The following is a 16,365-nucleotide window of genomic DNA, read 5'->3' as shown; positions in this document are numbered from 1 at the left end:
TACTTACATTTACATGCGATAAGCCAATGGAGAGCTACAATAACCAGGACTGCAACTTTGGGTAGCATGTTTTCTTTTACCAGCTTTTTCAAATACTGTGCAGACATTTCAACATGTCTTCTGCAGCATTCGGGAGATTTTCTCTTCTTTATCCATTAATTTCAGTGACAATCTTTTTTTCTCCAAAGGCTGTTCTCCAAACCTTGAAAGCCAAGACACCCACACCACACCTGCTGGCTGGGAAATTCTAAGTGGTGAGAAAGATCTTGAATAGTGTATTTTATCCAGTAAGATAAAGATCTAATGGGTCCACAGTGTAATTGACTGAACAGGAATAGCCAGAACACAGTGACAACTGTACAAATTCCAGGCAGAAAGTATTAGCTAGTATTTAACATACATATATCTGAAGAAATAAGAGCTCTGCTCTATATATACAGCAGAAACTTAGATAGTTTATTTTCTTCTATTTTTCTTAGCATTTCTCTTTTTTGATTGGCAGACCTCTTCTTTTAGGCTGTGTCTGCAGAGGCCACATGGCAAAGTTTCAGTACATGATGCCACAAGTTGTTTTGTTTTCTGATAGAACTGAGAGGCAAGTGCCAACTGCCCTCCATACAGTGGTGAAATGCAGCCTGTTCTATCTGGCTTGGGCGAACCGGTAGAGCCGGCGGTGGGAGACTCCACCCACCTACCAGATGTCATCACATCCGTTTTTTACCCTCTGCACATGCATAGAAGGCTCTGCACACGCTCACATTTGCGAACTGGTAGCAAAGGTAAGTGGATTTCACCCCTGCCTCCATACTTAAGACAGGACTAGAATCTGGGTTTCCCCTCTCCAAGCCTAGCATTTTAACCATTATATCATATGTCTCTTAGCTAGTTTATTCCTAAAAGGACAGGATGGTTTGGGAAGGCAAGGTCAGAAAATACAGATTATAATTTTCTTTTTGAAATAGTGTTTATCTCAAGGAATCACAGTGCATTTATTTTACAGAAATCACTTAAAGGTTTCAGGAATTGGGTGACACTGAGTAACTTAGTTTGATCATTATTCCACTGAAACATTATAGGCAGGGATGAAATTCACTTACCTTCGCTACTGGTTCGCAAAAGTGAGCATGTGCCTCCTCCACACATGCAGAGAGCCTTCTGTGCATGCGCAGAGGGTAAAAAACAGGCGTGATGACATCCGGGTAGGTGGGCGGAGCCTCCTGCCACCAGTGCTATTGGTTCGCCTGAGCTGGATAGAACCGTCTGAATTTCACCACTGATTATAGGCCTTCTACTGTTGAGTTGAAGGGTGATTCATTCATCCTGAGTCTGCCGAAAACTATAAACAGCATATTTCGTGTCCCCCATTATTGTTAAAGGACAAGTTTAAGCTGATATTAGATACAAGTGGAGAAAAGCCCTAGAATTCAGGGTCTCTCAAAATAGAGAGTAGGTTACAGAACAGCAAACATAAATGAGCCTCCATCATGACAGCTGTCTGCAGGTACCAGGCATAGGTGCTTGAAATTCAGCTAATTTTGGTAGTTGAATCTGCAGTCGGTTCCATAAGTACAGATAGCAAAGGATGAACATTTAGAACCGCAGGTTAGCTAAGAAACTGGGACTGTTGTGGAGGCCCACTGCCGCTGCCCCACCCCCCCACCTTCCAATGCCCCATCCTCTGATGCCCCACTCCCTACCAATGCCTCATTCCCACCACCACCACAGACCAGAGAGGGATAGCCAAAGAGCCAGAAGTAACCTGTGGGCTGTAAAATGCCCAGGTTTTACAGGGTGATTTTGGGTCAGTCAGTTTATGTCAGCACAATCCAGGGTTGTTGTTGGGGGGAAAATAGGAGACAGGAATATTGAGCATATCAATGTTGTTCTGGAAGACTTACTGGTTTTTGTAGATTTCTTGTTCTTTTTCTTTCTAATTATATACTAATGACTTAGATATTAATAGGAGGATATTGAAAAGGAAGAGCATCAATGCTTTTGAACCTTGGTGTTGGAGAAAACTTCTGAGATTATTTTAGACAAATAATAAAACAGTGGACCATTAAACAAATCAACAGAGTTCTCATTCAAGGCACAAATAACCAGGGTCAAATTATCCTACTTTGATCATATGAACACATTATGTGACGATCTTGCTCTCTGGAGAAGGTCAAATGCTGAGAAAGGTGTGGGGGGGGAGAATACAACCAGCAGCAAGGTGAATAGACTCAGTTATAGTACTGATGAGTGCAACATTAGAAGATCTGAAGGACCAGTTTAGGAATGGATCATTATGGAGAAAATCTATGCAGTCACTACGATTCAAGAATGACTTCATGGCATGTAATCATCATAATCAGTGAAAGCATTCATGCTCTTAAAGATTGCAAAAAGCCAATATTGCAAAGCTGGAAGGACACCCCTTCTCCATTAATTTTCTCCATTAATTATTCAGCTATCTGAAGAATTTACCTTCTGTCTAAATTTGAATAAGTATTCCCACCACCTCAGAAAAAAAATATCTTAGAAAACTCTTTAGAAATTTGGAATGGATATGTTTAATTTCTCATTTTGTTTACTCAGCTGACTTATATGTGAATAACTAAATACAACTGAATAAAGTAACAATATCAACATAATTTAATCATTACCTTGATCTTGAATTACTGCACAGATGCAGAGCTCAAATGTTCCTTTTGTTTTAAGATCAAAGGATGCAGAATACATTCAAGTAATAAATTGGGTACCAACTGTCTAAGATGAATTAAGTTACATTATATGAGCACTAAATGTTAAGTCACAAAATCCTTATTTTTTTTAAGGATCGTTAGGTTAATTGTTTGGGAATAAACAATATTTTCATAGAATGTGGTAATTTCTAAAATCCTTCCATTTCTAAACTTGGATTACTCTTATTAATGGTCTTACCCTAAAATAATAAATACAATACCCCCTGGTGCAATTGTTACACCTGTAAGGCTTTAATGATGTATGCAGCACTCTCCTGGTATAACTAGAGAAGCTTCTACGAAACCTTTACACCAATTATATCCTAAACTTACTTCACAAGTGTTTGCAAAGTTATTTGGGAACAGTTTGAGGCTGTTGGACCTGAATAAGCAGAGTCCTTAGGAACTCAGCCACATAATCCTAGATGTAGGCCCCTCCTGGCCCGGAGTGTTGTGAGAGTGGGTTTTAGTGGTAATTTTTTGACTGAAATGATTTTTCCTTTTCCTCTTAGAGACCTTGTTTACTTCCTTCTCAAGAAGCCTAGATCTTCTTTATCTGGTATCTAACCATCTTTTTGGAGGAAAGGTGTGGAGAAGGTGGGTCAAGGTTATCTGAGAGATTACCTCTTTCCAATTATATCAGCATAACCCATTAGATCCAGAGGGAGTATGTTGAAGATACTATCTGCCAGGGACCTACAATTGACAGGTCCTAGGAAGCAGGCCTGCCTTATGGAATATTCTCCTCATTGACATTAGGTTAGCTAGCTCCATCCCTTTTAATGTTTACATTTCCTTAAGTCCCTTAAGTTTTCTTATGGCATCAAGGAACTGAAGCAGTTGTGGAATTCAATTTTTTTTTTACTACCAGTTCTGTGGGCATAGTTTGGTGGGCGTGGCAGGGGAAGGACACTGTAAAATCTCCATTCCCACCCCACTCTGGGGCCAGTCAGAGGTGGTATTTGCCTGTTCTCTGAACTACTCAAAATTTCCACTACCAGTTCTCCAAAACCTGTCAGAACCTGAATTTCACCCCTGTACTGGAGATTTGTTTAGATGGCTCTGCAGTTAAGGTGGATGTATTCACTCAATCTCTGCTTGAAGTTTGCATATATTTGTTTTAATTATCTTAATTATCTTTATTTTTATAATGTATCTTTTACTATTGTATGCCATCCAGAGTGAAATTATATTTTTTAAAGGAGACAATAACAAAGTGGCAGATGATATTGATCAGAGGGCAAAGAAGTCCTTGGTGCTCTGAACTTGGTTGAGCACCAAGGACCCTCATTTCAACCCCAAGCTACAAATATTTTCCTTTAGAGCAGGGGTGTCAATTGTGCGGCGTCACAGCAGCATCACATGATGTATCAGGACTTTTTTCCTTCGCTAAACTGGGCATGGGTATGGCCAGTGCATGACGCATCCGGCCTGTGGGCCAGTTTTGACAGCCCTGCTTTAGAGGGAAAAGGGCACGCTTACCTCAGCTTGAAACAGCCACTACCATAAGCCCAGCTGGTATCATTCACAATTACTCACCTATCTTCACCTCTGAGACAATGGGTGTCAAAGCATAACACAGTGGAAAAAGATGGTGCTCATATTTATGAGTAGGATGCAAGTGGGGATAAGGCTGGGATAAGTATGCACTGAAGAGTTTTCTTTCAAGCTCAGTCTAAACTTTCATGTTCCCGAAGTTTGACTAAATCATTTAATCAGCTGAAGTTCAGCAGAAATATGTCTGGATCATTTGGGATAAGTTTAGGCAAAAATCAAATCCAAAGGAGTAATTTTAAAGAGAAGAACCATCCTGATGCATGTTACTTGTTCTACCATACAGTATTTCTCCATATGGCTTTTCTTTCCTTCCTCCATCTCCCCCACAATGCCTGACAAAGCATGTCACTCCAGCCAATCCTCACCCCAAGGGCCTTCTCTTAAACTATCAATACCAAAGTTCATAGTAAAAGCAGTAACCGTAACCTCGTTCTAAATATTAATAAAACAAATGAGATAATTGTAAATTTTAGAAAGAGCAGGCATGGTCATACTCCACTCAGTGCATCTGTATAGGTGGTGAGCAATATTAAGTATCTGGGGGTGCAGATAACAATCTGAACTGGTCTCCACACATCATCCTTAGGGAAGCAGGCAAACCAGCATCTGCAAATCCTGCAGGAGTAGGTTCTACTTACCTTTACTACCGGTTCGCAAGGGGATCTTGTTTGCTTCTGCGCAGATTGCCGATGACAGCATCCGGGGCACGGGGTGGGGCCACCCACCGGTTTTACTACCAGTTCTTGCGAACTGGTCTGAACCTGGGGCAATCCACCACTGGTCAGATGAGAACACATCTTTCTCCTTGCCTTGGTCACTTTTTAGAGGCAAGACTGAGAACGTTTTAACAAACTGCATGTTTGGTTTGGTGACAGCAGTGCATCAGTCAGTCCATATAGAGAATGGTAAGGATAGCCAAGATTATAGGAAGCTCACTGTTATTCAGAATACTGCTTATAAGCACTATGTGCTTAGACCTCAAAGCATTGTTAGAGACCCTACACACCCATGTTATGGTCTGTTTCTGTTGCTCCCCTCTTGAAAGGTTTTTAAGTATTTCTAGCAGGACCAGATTCTGTAACAGCTTTGTTCCCTATTCCATCCATCTGGAAAACTTGCAAAATTCATTTTTCTTGCCATGTACATGTATACATCCAAACTAGACTGTTTCTTGTCATATGTGGGTATATATGTATTTTTGTCATGTTTATGTAGTGTACATTGGAGGTGGTAATCTTTTGAGGTGTATGCAACAAAATTTCATTTTAATGTATACCGATTAGTGTACAAAGTGACAGCCTATCTTACAAGGTGTCCTCAAGGCCAGACTGCCCCAGACCATGTTTCAATTCATATCCAGAAAACAAAGCTGTTGTTTACTGAACAAAACATCCACAATACAGACTATCTGGAATCACTTGTCCCATGCCCAAAACTCTTTGCAAATCCCTAACCACAATGCAGGGAAAATTATGCAAAACCAAACTAGAAAACACCTGGTTTACAAAAAGAACACAAAACATTGAAGGGAGTGTGAGTTGAGCTCAATTGGTACTGCACATCAACTTTTTAATGTCAAGCAGAGTCCTGGAGCATGAACAAAGATGCGATGAACCAGTATGTATGGCAAGCAGATTCATAATTCCGCACTAGAGCTGTGGTGAGTGGGTGACTTGTTACAGGAAAATGAGGTACACTACCCAACTGAACTCTGGTCAGGAAGATCATAGTAAACGCCCAGACACCAGGTGCTCACATATAATAGATAATCAGAACATTGATTTCATTACAAAGCTATGTGGGAAGCTTTGCATTTTTCAAAAGCCGTTTCACTCTATAAATATTGAGAATACAGTTGCAAGGAATGTAACAAAAAGCTGCACAGCCATACTTGCATTGTGGACCCAGATCGTTGGGGACAATACGCACTCTGTAAACAGCTTAGAGGGTTGTAAGGCACTAAGTGCTATTGCTATTCCTGTCTGTAAGAAAGATTGAGGTACATGAACACACATACACCTTTAACAGAGTAACATAACTCTTTTAAACTTCCCCAAATCAAAAGCCGTTAAGAATAATTATCAAAAGAAAGGGGTTGTTCTCAGTTCATTTTATTAGTCACTGACCTGTAATCCAGCAAGGTAGTTTCTATTTGTTGTAGATACCTTTTGCCTAAATCCAGAAGAAATTAAGCAGGAAATGAAACACTCGTTTATTACAAATCAAAAAACAAACTGAGGTATTGAATTTTTATTTCAACATATTCCTGTCGGGAAGTTTCAGAATTTGAGAAATAAAAGATGCCTATCCAGTTTTAAATTTAAATACATTCGCTTCCTAAATAGATTCTGCCACTCGGAATTAAACCTAAAATAGCCTACAACAGCGCCTTCTACAAACTCAACCCTATTTGAACCGTTCCAAGAGTACCGTGGTCGCTACCGTGTGCGCATGCGCATCAATGTTCCCTCCTAAAATGCCCTAATTCTATTAACTTTTTCATAAACGGCTTGCCTTTGGCTATCTGCCAAGGCCGATTGGCCCAATGGCTCCCACTTACCTTCGTGCCTAGCCTGGATTAGAACTGGCCGTCCTAACTGGCTTTAACCATTCCATTAAACTATGGTAATTTAGTAAAGAGGATTAAAGTAAGTACGCATACATAGGTGGCTGACCGCTTTCAGCTTTCAAAGCACTTAAAACTCGAATTATAGAGACTTTCAGCTCCTTTCGAGACGAAGGTGGCGGCTCTTAAAAGAGCCTTTGGGTTTGGTGTTGTTTTTCGAAAGAGGCCGAAGAAACTGGAGGGCCGCTGGGCTTAAGCTCTCTCCCCGCGGATGCGCCGCGCCAGCTGAATGTCCTTCGGCATGATGGTCACCCTCTTGGCGTGAATCGCGCACAGATTCGTGTCCTCGAACAGCCCCACCAGGTACGCTTCGCTCGCCTCCTGCAGCGCCATCACGGCCGAGCTCTGGAAGCGCAAGTCGGTCTTGAAGTCTTGGGCGATTTCACGCACCAGCCGCTGGAAGGGCAGCTTGCGGATCAGCAGCTCGGTGGACTTCTGGTAGCGGCGGATCTCTCGCAGGGCCACGGTGCCCGGGCGGTAGCGGTGAGGCTTCTTCACGCCGCCCGTGGCGGGCGCGCTCTTCCGGGCAGCCTTGGTCGCCAGCTGCTTGCGGGGCGCTTTGCCGCCCGTTGACTTCCGAGCCGTCTGCTTCGTCCGAGCCATCTCTTCGCAGAAAGGAAAAAAAGGGAACTGAAAAAGACAAATTCGCGGGTCAGCATTTATACATCGCCTTGCACTTTTGATTGGCTGCTGCTAAGAAAAAGGCTCTTTCCATTGGAAGAAAGCTAATCGTTGATTGGCTGAAGCTAGGAAACCAAAGCTTCATTGGATAATTTAAAAGTGCGCGCAATAATTTAAGATGACACTGACAATTTTAGCTTTTTTGTTACTGTATTTAATTTTAAATTGGTATTCTGTGCTTTCCCCAAGTATTACTGTGTTTTAAAAAAGCCGGAAGGTAAAATCTATTTTCTTCCGTTCGTTCACAGCTTGATTGAAAATTATTTTTTTAAAAAAAGTTTTTTATTAGTAATTCAAAATTAAAAACATTGGACATAGATATGACATTACTGGTCTCAAGCATCTTCCAACACTTTAAGTTAATAATAATATACTAATGATGATATACTATATTCCTTACACCTTATACGTTATTTAAACATAGTATATTAATCATTTATATCTTATTCCTATATAATTATACATATCTATGCCTACATATATCTCTCTATACAATTCACATATTTATCTATAATAACGTGTATAATTCTAGTCTAACACTACACATGTCTCGGCTATCCTTTTATCTAACCAAGACTCACCTTAGAACTCAAGTATAAAAGCGAAACATTGTACTATAAAATCTGGGCAAAATTCTATAAATGATTAGAAAATTCTATGAGTAGTTGACTGAAAATTATTGAGGAACCTAGATTATTACTATGGCATCTTTTTTTCAAATATTCTATTGTTGGAAGTGCCTTATATACAATTACACTCAATGGACACCAATTTCATTTATGCACGTGCACCTGTTGAGAACGTGGTTTCTCTTCAATTATAACATCAATTATTAAATCTTAAGCGTTCTGTCTCCCATTTAATATTAAGAAAATAGCCATTTATAGTTTATTTAGCCCTTCTAAGAAATTATCTTGTGGACAGTGGAAAATTTTGAGATGACATGATGATTCTTAGGAGTATGATCATTTAACTGAGACTTCTTGAAAAGTCTTATGTTTAGTAACTTTGTGCTCTCAGATACGACACAACAGATTATCAATTTGAATCTCCGGAAGGGTCAGTGAAACAGAGTGAAATAAATTAAACGAGTGGATTTCCCAGATCCAGTGATGTTTTCGAAATCATGTAAACGCTGATAGAGCACCTCTATTAGAACATCGTTCATCATGTTCCATTCTCCTTCGTAATCGGGGGGAGGAAAGAGGGGGTGTCATGCGACCAGTTAGCTGTAGCCAATATACGCCACATCAAATGTCCCAATAATGAAACAGTATGTGCTGCTTTATTTTATACTAGCTCCCATGCAAATAAAAGGGTTCTGATTCTGGTTTTCTATTGGATAACAGAGCAAAGAGTGACGACCGATTGGATTACTTGACATCGAGCGGCTATTGGCTGTTCAGATGACGTCTTAGTGTGAGCCTATCACAAGCGCATCACAAAACCCTGTGATAGGGAAGAAAAAGACCTGTAATTCAACCTGAGCGAACGAAACCTTCATTCACAAGCATTTTTAAAGTTATGCCGCGTCCATTCTGCTTCCTGGTCGGGGGAACAAGCATCTTTTCTTTTTAAATTAAAAGGCGTGATCCACATTTATTGACACCCATTTAAGCTTTTAGGGTTTTCGAAGCAAATCTGGAAGGGTTGCGATATCGGTAACAATATATTTCATAGGAACTTTCGATATAAACGCCCTTGTCCGTTTTAATAGATATTCCCTAAATTGGGGGGAGACTACTGAAAGTGGAAAACTTCCTTTAAGCAAGTGAAAACCCGACCCCGTGTATCCTTGTTAATGAGAAAGTGCCCACTTAACCGAGTGGCATTTGTTGCCCAGTTGCTTACTAACCAAATTGCTTACAAACCCAAAGAGGTGGAAACCTATCCCCCCCCCCGCTCCCTCCCCACTTTTCAGAAGTAATGACTCGTCTGCTTTAGTGTAGAGCTCCGTTCTTAGGTGCGCGTGCCCCGAAGCGCAATGACACCCCTGAACGCTAAAGAATGATGCCCTAGTGCAGGGGTGGGCAAATGTGGCTCTTTTACAACCCGTGGACTTCAACTCCCAGAATTCCTGAGACAGCCAAGCTGGCTCAGAAATTCTGGGAGTTGAAGTCCACGGGTTGTAAAAGAGCCACATTTGCCCACCTCTGCCCTAGTGTAAAGGATTCCACGCAAACTACACTGCATTGTTATTTTGTTTTCAGAGTATTAAAAGCATCCGGACAGTGCTTTACTGAGCGGACGACAGCTCTCTTTTGGATTCTGTGGGTGGCTCTTAAAAGAGCCTTTGGGTTTTTAGAAAAGCAACCACGGGCCAACTCTGGATTTACTTCTTCTTGGGCGCCGCCTTCTTCCCTTTGGCCGCTTTAGGCTTGGCCTTGGGCTTGACCGGCTTCGCCTTCACAGCCTTCGCTTTAGCCGGACTTTTGGCGACTTTCTTAGCCTTGACTGGTTTAGCCTTTTTGGGACTCTTGGTAGCCTTCTTAGCCGCCGCGGGCTTTTTGGGTTTCTTGGGACTCTTCTTGGCCGCCGCTGCCTTTTTGGGCTTCTTGACGGCACTCGCGGGCTTCTTGGCAACCGGCTTCTTGGGCTTAGCGGCTTTCTTTTTGGGCGCTTTCTCTTTCCCTTCGCCCGATTTCTTGCCGAGTTTGAAGGAGCCGGAAGCGCCGATTCCCTTCGTGTGCACCAGGGTCCCTTTGCTCACCAGGCTCTTCAGACCCAGTTTGATGCGGCTGTTGTTCTTCTCCACATCGTAGCCACCAGCGGCCAAAGCTTTCTTCAGGGCAGCCAGAGACACCCCTTTGCGCTCCTTGGAAGCGGCCACCGCCTTGGTGATCAGCTCGGTGACGCTGGGACCCGACGCCTTGCGCGCTTTCGCCGCTCCCGCTTTCTTCGCCTTCTTCGCCGGAGCTTTCGAAGTTACAGCTGGAGCCGCGGCCGTAACAGCAACAGCAGGCGCCGTTTCAGACATGATCGCTGAGAGAAGCAACTAAAAAAAATAATTCTCCAAACACAAAAAGTGAGCTCAAGTAGGTCAGCCGCTGTTTATTTATAGAGCTGAGCTGCTTTGTGATTGGTCCGCTCCAGAACCCGCCCTGTTGCAAGGCTGAAGGGACTCTTCCGACCGCTCAGTTTGTGTTTCTTTAGAGTTAATAAATTGCAAATTTTACAGAATTTATGCCACTAAATAACGAAATCTTACAATGGGGGAAAGAAGAGAGTGTACTTTTTATACCTTTAATTTTTCAAAAAGCAGAACGCAACATATACTTTTTAAAAGGGCACATAACCACCGAATGCAGGATCTGGGAAGACCTGGAAAGAGTGGAAGTTTTGTTTTTCTTTGTAAATTAAAACAATGCATTTTTTTAAATGTTCGGAAAAACTATGCAGATCACTTCTTTAGATAGTAATCTCTGAGGTGAGGCACAATATGTGGGTTTTATCATAACAGCCTCACTATAAATCAAGTTCAAGTAAACTGAGGTAACACAGACTTCTACAAAGTACACTCACCATTGCTAATCAAGCAAGCCCTAAGCAAGTCACTATCTTCAAAGAAAAACTATCAGATAATATAACAATATGGGCAAAATTATAATTTCATATGCTAATATATATGCTATAATATCCTTTTCTCACATTTAAAAATTTAATCCTATATAGAATGCAAAAAGGCAACCTAAAGATTGACCATTTTAGTGGGACCTTTTATAACTCAGTTTAGGAAGACTAACACTAATATTCCTGGCTGGGGATTGAATAATAGTAAATTTAAAAGGATTTTCTTGTTGAGATTTCACCCAAGCGTTAGAAACAAAATGACCAGACACATTTTTATTCATAAGAGACCTACATTCTGCTGAATTCAATGGGATTTACACCTAGAAAAATAGAGATTACAGTTTAGATACAATTTCACTTTTCATTGGCGAAAAGCTTTATGGAGCAAATATTTTATTAAAAATTCTGATTTATGCCTCAGTTTAAATAAGTGCAGTCAGCATGGAAACCACTTTGCTCTCAAAAGAGTTTATTTTTTTAATTAGTTTGGCATTCAATCCTTAGTTTGAAATATTCTGATTGCTGAGCATCACCATATTTCCCCTTGTTACATTTGAGTACAAAATAGCCTTTAAAACTACATCCTACTTAGTTATTTGGGTGAAAGTCTCAAGTTATGAGATTCATTTCATTGTAAATTTACAGTGCATACAGAATGAACAAAACGCGCGCTTTCACATACCATTAGAAGCAATGTGTATATGAAACTACAAATGCTGGGCATGTCAGCAGTGAAATAAATTTAGCAATCAATGGAATTTATACTCAAATACTTGTATAGGATTATGAACCTTTATAGAGAATCCAAGGCAAGTCTATGTTATTAAACAAATCTCGTTCAGCCCTTTTTCCCAGATAGTAAAATAGAATTGCAAGTCAGAAAGATTTCATCCTTCACGCTCTTCCATAACAAAGAAGTTAGAATATTTCATTTGTGGCTACATATACCACTATCTTTCCTGAAATACATCTAGTGAATACAACCAACAAATCAACTCTGAAAACTAGGAGAAATATAAAGTGTTGATATTTAGGTAGGCTTTAAACTTTGAACTATACGTGTATTTTATATATTTTCAGATGATGAATATGAAGAGTTTTGGAGTGAGTTCTACTTCTCCCTTAGCCATGGAAGCTGGCTGGGTGTTTTTCTTAGCCCAACTACCTCACAGGGTTGTTGTGGGAAAAATAGGAGGAAGGAATATTGTGTTCCCTTCCTTGAAATATTTGTAATAAAATTCTTTATTGGCCAAGTGTGATTGGACACACAAGAAATTTGTGTTTGGTGCATAATAGTAATACAGGAGGGATTTTAAAAAGTCTCTTTCTCTTACGTACACGATATGTACGCCCTCCGCTCCATAGAAAATGTAACTGCAGCAACAATCTCATTTTGCTAAAGAGCGGCAATCACGAAATCCTGACGCTCTCAGTTTGGCAGAGATGCTGCGGAAAGTCGCAAAAACAACACAAACATCAAAACCAGGGTAGTAGGCGGGGCTTTTTTGGCATCAACCAAAGCGCGCGTTTTCAAATCCAGAAGCTTTCCAATGGAAATTGCCTTCCTGGAGCCAGCCAATCAAGAGAGAAAGCGGGACTCGCTATAAATTAGGCAGCGGGAGACTCGACCTTTCCTTAAAGGTTTCTTCCCTCGTCCTCGTTTGGCGCGAGTGGAGAGATGGCTCGGACGAAGCAGACGGCTCGGAAGTCAACGGGCGGCAAAGCGCCCCGCAAGCAGCTGGCGACCAAGGCTGCCCGGAAGAGCGCGCCCGCTACGGGCGGCGTGAAGAAGCCTCACCGCTACCGCCCGGGCACCGTGGCCCTGCGAGAGATCCGCCGCTACCAGAAGTCCACCGAGCTGCTGATCCGCAAGCTGCCCTTCCAGCGGCTGGTGCGTGAAATCGCCCAAGACTTCAAGACCGACTTGCGCTTCCAGAGCTCGGCCGTGATGGCGCTGCAGGAGGCGAGCGAAGCGTACCTGGTGGGGCTGTTCGAGGACACGAATCTGTGCGCGATTCACGCCAAGAGGGTGACCATCATGCCGAAGGACATTCAGCTGGCGCGGCGCATCCGCGGGGAGAGAGCTTAAGCCCAGCGGCCCTCCAGTTTCTTCGGCCTCTTTCGAAAAACCACACCAAACCCAAAGGCTCTTTTAAGAGCCGCCACCTTCGTCTCGAAAGGAGCTTGAGCCCATTTGTCAAACAAGTCCCGAGGCGGTTAAGGAAATGTTGCCCTCACACACTGTACCTAAATTGCAGCACCAAAAGGGGTGAATTTTGAAGTATTTCTGTCCGCTTAGTTTATTTGAAGCCCTGATCTGGACACAAGTTTACATTATATGAATCGCCATTTTGGGATCTGGAAAATTCTGTATTTTTGTGTGGAGATTTATGGCTATCTTTGGAAGAATTTGTTTTTTGTTGCTTTGGAAGGAGGGTTATTTCACCTCAATTGTGCAGGAGTCCACCAACTCCTGCGCTTGCCCAAGGGTAGTCCCGAAGTTTCTGATCCTTCTCAGATGAGTGAAAAAGGAGAAGTAAATTTCTAACTTCCCGCCCAACCGTTGAGAACAAACCTCAATTCAACTTTCCCCAGGAACTCTAGATAGTAATTTGCATGTAGGAGAGAGTGCCTCCTGAATTTTGGATAAAGAGCAAGGTAGTCACATTCCTAGCAATCTACATGTTTCTGAACCCTTTGGGAACTGTCCCAAAGGGTTTAAACCTTAAACATCTCAAAACCTGTTTCCATCAATATTTTAATTTGAAATTTTAAGATACTGCAGATCTCTATGTCCCAAATGTGCTTTTTCAAGACAACTTTTGTTTTCTTTTGGGGGGTTTGTTTTGTTTTTCCTTGAAGTTTTGTCCATCCAAGAAGCTTCATCAGTTCTGACTGGTGAATTGGAAGGATTTATATTCCTTGCAGGAATATACTATAAAATGTATTCCCTAGGTAACTTCAAGGAGAGCCAAATACACAACTTTTTAAAACCTGGCTATGTGTTTCAGTTTTTCTTTAATTATCCCTTTCCCCATTCTTTGAAAAACCACCTCACATTACTTATTCACAAATTCCTAGATATTGATATAACCCACCCACAATTCACTATAGGTACTCCTTGACTTACAACCACAATTGGAATCACAATTCTCGTTGCTAAGCAAGGAAATTAAGTGAGTCATGCCCAATTTTACAATCTGTTTTGCCATGGCTGCTAAGGGAATCACTGCAGTTAAGTGAATCATAGTGTTGCTAGCAAATCTTGTCTCCCCCATTGACTTAGCTTGTTGCAAACTAGCTGAGAGGATTGCAAATGATCATGTTACCCCAGGATGCTGCAACTGTCCCACTTGCTAAGTAACCAAAATCTGATCACATGATCATGAGGATACTGTAACAATCGTGTGAAGACTGGTTGTAAGTCACTTCTTTCAATGCCATTGTAACTTTCAACCATCACTAAATAAATGGTTGTAAATCAAGAACTACATGCCTTTTAGGATCACAGTATTTAAACTTCTACTGGCTAGTGATATTTTGCTTTGCTGAATGTAGCTTTATGTCTTTATATTAATGCTTTATTAATACGATGAGTCAGTTTACCATGCTGAAGTCAAGCAATGAATTTGCATAAGTCCCTGTTGAGAGTTTGTTTCAGTATGTGGCACGAGTTCAGATCACAGGATAGAGAAAATCGTTAACCATGGAAAGAATGTCATATGAATGCAGTCACAAAAATTGATTAGTGATACCAAAGTGAAACATTTTATGCTTTCCGAATGGCTGTCATATACCTTCCTTGCTGTTATTATTTCTATCTACCATCACTAAACTTTTCTGATTTAGACTTTAAAGTCTCAAAGGTAGCATTTAGATGGAACCTGGGGAAAATAAGAGATGTACATATACTTGCTTACCACAGAAACAAAGAAATTATTAAATAATTAAACATAGTCTTTAAATAGGCTCTCTTCTGCTATTTCCCCCCAAATCTTAGGCAGATGTTAAAAATATTCCTAACCATGTCTCAAGGGGGGAGGGGAAATATCAGGCTTTCCTTCTGAGCCTATTTCAGACCTGTTTTGCTAATACTTCCTACATCCCTCTTCCATATATATATATATATATATATAGCCATACCCTTACTCGGGTATGTTGTAAAGCCTGTTGTGCTTTAAAATGGCTTCTACTGTGCAGCACAGTGGAGTTGCCATGGTAACGGCTTTACAGTACTCCACAAGGGGGCTCCCTCTGGTAAGGGGGAAAATCCAACATTAGAAATTACGTTTCGTGGGGAGATTTTCAACAAGGCTTTGATTATTCTTGAGGACAAATGTTGACCATGATCAATAAAACATTAGTGCAACTCGGCCTGCCAGCACCACTATAAGACTAACACAATGTACTTCAGACAAATTACATAGGAGAAAAGAACTACAACGTTGAACAGCTTAGTATGTATATTGTGGACAAGAAGCCATTTCTAAATCAAGATCAGAAACAAGCATACCAAATGATCATGGATCAGCTAGCAAAACAAGGTGGTATCTTTTTACTTGACACTTCTGGGGGCACAGGGAAAACATTTTTAACTAATTTAATTCTCGCAAAATCAGGGCTCAGGGTGAAGTTGCTCTTCCTGTCTAATACAAGATTGGGATAAATAAATACCTGAGCAATGCCGGGTTATCCGCTAATGGGAATATACCTGAGAAATGCCTCACATTGCCATCCTTCGTTTTGTAATTCCTTTTATTACAGGAATTTTCCTTCCATAAGGAACATTCCATTTTTCCTTTAACCCATACTAATCCACCTATTCAGATTTTCTAATAATTCTCTAAACTGAAAGTGGTTTATGATGTTTCAGATATGGTCATGCCCCAAGAGAGGTTTGTTTCATCTGAAGCACATATGTAGTACAAACAACTTCCGATTCAGTATATTAAACTGCTCCTAGAATGACTGGCTCAGTGTGAACCAAAGAAAAAATGCAAGGTTCCAGAATTCTCCAACCATTAAATTCCCAGGAACGAGATGTAGTACTTATCTTTTTTTCAGGACACTTGTTCAATTCATTCATGACTCTTCAAAGCACCAAAAAGCACCAGCCAATATAAATAATTTTACTTTCAGATGTTGTTAAATCTTCTGATTGTACAAAATATTCATGCTGTATCACATTCCATTCCTGCATCATGC

At 41.0% G+C, this 16,365-nt stretch overlaps 3 protein-coding genes across 3 annotated transcripts; 1 reads left to right on the top strand and 2 right to left on the bottom strand.

Annotated features, from left to right (window-relative positions):
* Nucleotides 1-7,101: 7,101 nt before the first annotated feature.
* LOC139319405 (histone H3) lies at nt 7,102-7,512 on the bottom strand. The gene has a single exon (XM_070947260.1). It carries the CDS (start codon nt 7,510-7,512, stop codon nt 7,102-7,104), a length of 411 nt encoding a protein of 136 aa, XP_070803361.1.
* Nucleotides 7,513-9,866: 2,354 nt separating this feature from the next.
* LOC139319256 (histone H1.10-like) lies at nt 9,867-10,612 on the bottom strand. Its single transcript, XM_070947036.1, has one exon. It carries the CDS (start codon nt 10,565-10,567, stop codon nt 9,923-9,925), a length of 645 nt encoding a protein of 214 aa, XP_070803137.1. The 5' UTR covers nt 10,568-10,612; the 3' UTR covers nt 9,867-9,922.
* Nucleotides 10,613-12,838: 2,226 nt separating this feature from the next.
* LOC139319498 (histone H3) lies at nt 12,839-13,750 on the top strand. The gene has a single exon (XM_070947386.1). It carries the CDS (start codon nt 12,839-12,841, stop codon nt 13,247-13,249), a length of 411 nt encoding a protein of 136 aa, XP_070803487.1. The 3' UTR covers nt 13,250-13,750.
* Nucleotides 13,751-16,365: the final 2,615 nt, after the last annotated feature.

Source organism: Pituophis catenifer, unplaced genomic scaffold (genome assembly GCF_029215685.1).
Source record: "Pituophis catenifer annectens isolate HBS135680 unplaced genomic scaffold, rPitCat1.0.hap2 SCAF_7, whole genome shotgun sequence".
In the NCBI taxonomy this organism is placed as follows: domain Eukaryota; kingdom Metazoa; phylum Chordata; class Lepidosauria; order Squamata; family Colubridae; genus Pituophis; species Pituophis catenifer.
Note: the sequence above shows the minus strand (reverse complement) of the source record. Positions and strands in the feature narration are given on the sequence as shown.

Excerpts from the sequence above, each read along its gene's own strand:
- LOC139319405 (XM_070947260.1), bottom strand. The coding sequence starts at position 7,512 with ATGGCTCGGACGAAGCAGACGGCTCGGAAGTCAACGGGCGGCAAAGCG.
- LOC139319256 (XM_070947036.1), bottom strand. The coding sequence starts at position 10,567 with ATGTCTGAAACGGCGCCTGCTGTTGCTGTTACGGCCGCGGCTCCAGCT.
- LOC139319498 (XM_070947386.1), top strand. The coding sequence starts at position 12,839 with ATGGCTCGGACGAAGCAGACGGCTCGGAAGTCAACGGGCGGCAAAGCG.